The sequence below is a fragment of the Leptonychotes weddellii genome, chromosome 6, assembly GCF_054177405.1.
Source record: "Leptonychotes weddellii isolate Sample4059 chromosome 6, ASM5417740v2, whole genome shotgun sequence".
In the NCBI taxonomy this organism is placed as follows: Eukaryota; Metazoa; Chordata; class Mammalia; order Carnivora; family Phocidae; genus Leptonychotes; species Leptonychotes weddellii.
In genome coordinates, this window is record NC_138374.1 from 24,975,422 (window position 1) to 24,981,179 (window position 5,758).

General features: G+C 64.8%; 1 protein-coding gene across 1 annotated transcript; it reads left to right on the top strand.

Moving 5' to 3' along the window:
• The first annotated feature begins 1,267 nt into the window (after positions 1–1,267).
• Positions 1,268–3,143, top strand: LBX1 (ladybird homeobox 1). The gene is made up of 2 exons (XM_081823619.1): positions 1,268–1,788; positions 2,490–3,143. The coding sequence occupies exons 1-2, from the start codon at positions 1,464–1,466 to the stop codon at positions 3,002–3,004; spliced, it is 840 nt and encodes a 279-aa protein (XP_081679745.1). The 5' UTR covers positions 1,268–1,463; the 3' UTR covers positions 3,005–3,143.
• Positions 3,144–5,758: the final 2,615 nt, after the last annotated feature.

Sequence of the window (5,758 nt, forward strand, 5' to 3'; positions counted from 1 at the left end):
AGGCAACCGGCCCGGCTGCCCGGTCGGGCGCCGGTCACCAGGCGGTCCCGTGGCCCCAGTCGGCCGGGAGAGCGCTGGCCCGTAGAGTGTGCAAGACCGCCGGAAGAGGTAAGGTTGTCGCTTCGGGCTCAGGCCGGTGGAGAGGGGCCTGGAGCCACCAATAACTCCCCCCTCCGCCTCTCGGCTGGGGAAGACTGAGTCCTCTGGCTGACCCCCTCCCCTCAACCCCTGGGATCCTCCACCCCTGTCCCGTGTCGCCTCACCCAGGGCTGCAGTACCCACACGGACCTCCCGCGGGCCAGCCTGGAAGCTGCAGATTCCCTCTCCCCAGGCGCATGGACCAAGGCCGGGGGTGACGGACAAGGAGGGTCGAGGGGTAGGGACGCTGGGTCCTTGATCTCAGCTCGGCAAAGTCCGCACTGGGCGGCGGCGGGGCCCACCCAGGCTCCTGGTCTTACCTGGCCCGCGCGACGGCCGCGTCCCTCTCCGGCTGGGCTCACGCCACCCTTCTCGGGCGCCAAATCCCGGGTCGGAGAGCCTGAGACCTCCGGGCCAGCGCTGCCATCGCAGCCAGGCCGGCGGGAGGCGGGTGCGCCGGGAGCGAGGCTCGCAGTTTGGGGTGGGGGTGGCGGCTTTTGAGTCGCCCGAGGTTCGGGTGCAATAAAGGCGCCGCTAATGTAATTTACAAACAGCTCGGGCCGAGCGCGGCGCAGCGCCGGGACTGACAGGCGCATTAGGCAGGCTAATTCCAGCCGGCTCCTCCTACCCCCGGCCCGCTAATTAATGAGCTTCCCAACTTAGAGCCGCCTGCATTGGACAGACAGAGAGTGAAAGAGAGGACGAGGGAGAGAGAGAGAAGGAGAGAGCCGGGGGGGAGCAGAGAAGAGAGAAGAGAGAGAGGGAGGGAGAGAGAGAACAGGAGGAGAGAGAACAGAGGGAAAGAAGAGAGAGGAGAAAGGGAGAAAGGAGAGAGAAACAGAGAAGTGCCGTTGCAGATAATTGATTACTCCTCGATCAAGGCTAACTTGTTAGCAATAGTCAATTGCCCCATCTCTCCGCCTCCCCTCGCAGTACGGGCTCGGCGCCCTCGCCTCGGCTTTTCCAACTGCCGCCGCCAGGACCCGGGGCCAGGAGCCGCCGCGGAGCCACCTGACACCTTTAAATAGCACCGGGGCTGGCGAAACTGGAGCCCCGCGCGGCGCGCCCCGGCTCGGGCCCCGGATTGCTGGAAGCCCCGGCGGCAGCGGCGCCCGCGTCAGCGCCCTCCTCCCGGGGCCCCGTGCGGCTCTGCTCGCCTCTGCCGCTGCGCTAATCGGCCCCGCGCCCGGTCCGGCGCCTGGCCCGGCGCGGCCTCCTTCCCGCCCGCCGCTGCCGCCCACCCGCGCCGCCCGGCGCCCGAGCTGCCCGCGGGCTGGGTCCCCGCGGCCCGAGCCGCCCCGGCCGGGCCCCCAGACAAGGCCGAGATGACTTCCAAGGAGGATGGCAAGGCGGCGCCGGGGGAAGAGCGGCGGCGCAGCCCGCTGGATCACCTGCCGCCTCCCGCCAACTCCAACAAGCCGCTGACTCCGTTCAGCATCGAGGACATCCTCAACAAGCCTTCTGTGCGGAGAAGTTACTCGCTGTGCGGGGCGGCGCACCTGCTGGCGGCCGCGGACAAGCACGCGCCGGGCGGCTTGCCCCTGGCGGGCCGCGCGCTGCTCTCGCAGACCTCGCCGCTGTGCGCGCTGGAGGAGCTCGCCAGCAAGACCTTTAAGGGGCTGGAGGTCAGCGTCCTGCAGGCAGCCGAAGGTAGGCGCCGCCGCTGGGTTCCCCTGCGCCCAGCACCCCACGACCCGCTCCCGGTGCCCCACTCTTTGTGCCCTGTGCCTCTGCCCGCCTCCTCCCGCGCCTGCCGTCAGGGCCCTCCAGCCCAAGCCGCTGCCGCTGGGAGTGGAAATGAGTGGGACAGGACCCAAACCCTATTTCCTAGGGACCTCTGGATAGGCCAGAGTCGAGTGACCCAGGAGGGATGGCGGGAACCCAAGATCTCTCCGCAGTTTGCCTGCTCTGCTTGGCTCCCTCCCGTTCCCAGTGGCCTGGGCGCTCCTCGCCCTGGTCCTGGGTTGGAGAACGGAGAGCCTTTCAGCTAGGACTTTTTATGGGTAGGGATAGAATCGGGGTGATTGGGAAGAGGTGTAGAATCAACATTCACCCAGCAGTCGGGGCGTCCCTGTCTGGCTCCGTTGTGCTCTAGCGACCTCGGGCCTTTCAAATCAACTCCTAGGTGGGGAGCAGAGACTAAAACAATTTTTCCTAGAGACTTCCGGTAGTCAGGAGCGGGGGTAAGGTTTGCCTTAGGCGAGGCTTGCCCTAGTCGGGGAGGCCGAATCAAATCCGAGAAGGGAACTGCAACAGACCTCAGGCCGGAAGGGCCTGGGTGGGGTGAACGAGAGCCGGGGTGTGGTCTCCTCTCCCCCCGGCGCAAGCCTATACTTATGGTTTCCTCGCAGGCCGCGACGGGATGACCATCTTCGGGCAGCGGCAGACCCCCAAGAAGCGGCGAAAGTCGCGAACAGCCTTCACCAACCACCAGATCTACGAGTTGGAGAAGCGCTTCCTCTACCAGAAGTACCTGTCCCCCGCCGATCGCGACCAAATCGCGCAGCAGCTGGGTCTCACCAACGCTCAGGTCATCACCTGGTTCCAGAATCGGCGTGCCAAGCTCAAGCGGGACCTGGAGGAGATGAAGGCCGACGTGGAGTCCGCCAAGAAACTGGGCCCCAGCGGGCAGATGGACATCGTGGCGCTGGCCGAACTCGAGCAGAACTCGGAGGCCGCGGGCGGCGGTGGCGGCGGCAGGGCCAAGTCGAGGCCTGGCTCTCCGGCGCTCCCCCCAGGCGCTCCGCAGGCCCCGGGCGCTGGGCCCCTGCAGCTCTCTCCTGGCTCCCCGCTCACGGACCAGCCGGCCAGCAGCCAGGACTGCTCAGAGGACGAGGAAGACGAAGAGATCGACGTGGACGATTGAGCCGCGCCCGGGATCCTCCGCCGCTCCGGGCCCCCAGCGCCGGTACGCCCGCCGCCTCCCGGACCGCCGAGGGGAGCTGGGACCTCCTCTGCAACTCCCGCCTTCTCCCCCCGTCCCTGGCCCGGACTCAGCTCCCGGCAGCCGCCTCCTCCCTCTCGAAGCAATAAACCCGGGCTGGCCGGCCGGGCCGGCCGCCGCGCGCGGCCTCCGCCGCCCCGGGAGCCCTCGCCGTGCAATTCTGTATGGCTCCTGTATAAATATTTAAGCTTACATAGCGGGTTCTTCCCATCTCAGCCTGACTGTTTTCTTTCTTTCTTTTATTTTTTAAAATCTCGGAGATTTCCATGTTTTCAAAGCTCTCAGGCTGCTGGGTTTGCTGAGGGCGAGGCAGTACGGAGGGTAACGAACACTTAACCCCGCGGTCTGGAGGAGGGGGCCAGCCCCGACTGTTTTGATTTTTCTCTGCATGTGGCGAATGCACTGGCCCTCTTCCTCCTCGCCTCCCTAGGCCTATTGCAGTTGACTTCTTTTATTTCCTTCTGCCCCTTTTCCCCGCGTGGGAAGGGGCTGAGGGGGACAGCCGGGTCCTGACTTGCAAGTTTCAAATCGATCTTTTCTCTCCCCTACCCCCGTCCCCAGAAGTCTGTTTTCGATGCCATTTCTGCCTCCCGATGCCCACTGACGCTATTTTTAAGATTCCTCCTCGCCCTCTCTCGTTTTCCTTGGATTGACTGCTGGGGTCCGGGTCTTCAGGACAAAGCAGGGGGAAGTCCAACCAATCAGCCAACTAAAATGGAACCCAAAGCCCTAGAACTATTTTTTACTCTTTTTAGAATTTTTCTGCATGTGACAGAGACTGAGAGGAGGCCACCCGAAGCCCTCGCCCCACCTCCTCCGCAGCTCTGGGTCTGATTGCAGTCTCCAACGCCCTACTCCTGCTCCTAGCTCCACTTGGCCAGACAAGGGTGACTCGATGAGGGTGGGTCCCTGGTGCCCCTTCCCTGATCCTGCCCTGCCCTCTCCGCCCCGGACTGTACCCAAGGCCTCTTTCTCCGATAAATAAAGTCTTTGCCATTTTACTAGAACCGGCGGTGACCGTGTCTGAATGAGTGGGCCCTATTCAGGGAAGCCGCGGCCGGCTCTGTGTCTCACCACTGCTCGCTGCCGGCTGCCCAGGCCTTGGCGACTTGGAGGAGTTTCGGGGCAGGCGCGAGGATAAGGGGTGAGGGGAAAGCGGGAGGAGAAAGCGCCTCCCGCCCAGAAACACCCGGCAGCTACCAAATTGGGGGTGGGGGCGAGAGAAGCGGGCTTCGCCAGGTCCGGGTAAAAAGTGAGGCGTGCTCTGCTGGGAGAAAGAGTGCATACATTGGGGACGTCACGGGTGGAAAATTAATTTTGAGGGGGAAAGGTGGGTAGGTGGGGGGACTAGCCCTGCGTTTCGTGCATCCCACCCCCACCCCAGGGCATTCTTCTCGCATTCTGCGGGCCCGCGGGCTAAGCGACCGGTGTACCCCAGGTATAGCTCAGTGGGCAGCAGGGTGCAGCCCGAGGGCTCCCAAGTTTTGGTTCCGCCGAAGGGCCTTGCCCTTGGGGGAGGGAGGAAAATGAGGCCAAAGGCACCAAGGGCAAGCTGAATTGCGCACGGGGGCACAGGGAGGTGTGAGCCGGAAGCGTCTGAGAGTTGTGGTGAATTTCTGGCAACATTCACAAATTCTGGGCCCCACGAACTCGGCTGGGGGCAGAGACATCAATCTCCCCAGGACTCTCTGGGGTCCCCGCGGCCCGAGGGCGGCTGGGGCAGGGACGCAGGCAGCTTTCACTTTTCCGGACAGAGCGGGTTTCTCTCTGGGCTTTTGTTGTCGCTGGGCTGGCGAGTGGCCGCTGTCACCAAAGGAGGGTCCCGCCTCCGGGCCGCTCGGCTCTCTTTCTCCGCAAAATTGATGTGAGAAATGCGCATCTGGTCTCGGGCAGGCGATGGGGCCCCGGGGCCTGAGTCGGGAGCGTGCGTGTCCAGGAGGAAACTAAGAGACAGAGAGAAACAGAAAAAGGAGCACAGAAAGACACTCCAAAAGCAGAGCGAGAAAGCGGGAGTCACGGAGACGGGGATGGCGGGGGTGGGGGGGGTGGGGCGGGGGGGGAGGAGAAAGAGAAAGAGGAAAAGCTGCACACGGGGAGACAGACTGAGAGACCGAGACGGAGAAGAAGGGATGGAAAGGGAACGGGAAAGGGTGAGAAGAGAGAGGAGAGAACGAAAGGAGGAGAGGCGGCAGGGCAGCCAGACGGGCGTGCGGCCGGTTCCTCCCGGGCGACATAAATCGCCCTTTCTCAGGATGGATGGGTCTGTAATTCGGAGCGCGGACCATGAAGGCCGGGACGAATGGACCCGGGCGGCCGCTGACAGGCGACAATAGCCGGGCCCAGCCCCCCGCGGCTCCGGGTGCGGGCGCGGCCGAGGCCCTCCGCAGCCCAGAGCGCGCCGGAGCTGGCGACCATATGGTTTTTGAATTTTCTTCACAATTTGTAGACAATTTGATGGATTAGGTCCCCGCGCGCGCCTCCCCGGCACAAAGGCGGCGCGGGGACCGCGGCGCGGCGGTCACCCGGGCATCTGCGCCCGCCGTGCGCACCCCCGCCCCCGCCCGGCCCCCGCCCCGCGCCCGGAGCCCGGGGCCGCCCGCCCAACACGCCCATGAATCCCAATGAAGCGGCCCTGGCACCTCCGGCCGCTCGCAGCTTCGCGGCCCCGGGCCGGGC

Bases quoted from the DNA above. Each gene is read 5' to 3' on its own strand.
- LBX1 (XM_081823619.1), top strand. From the start codon at position 1,464: ATGACTTCCAAGGAGGATGGCAAGGCGGCGCCGGGGGAAGAGCGGCGG. The intron at 1,789-2,489 runs GTAGGCGCCGCC...GTTTCCTCGCAG, and splicing joins CGTCCTGCAGGCAGCCGAAG to GCCGCGACGGGATGACCATC.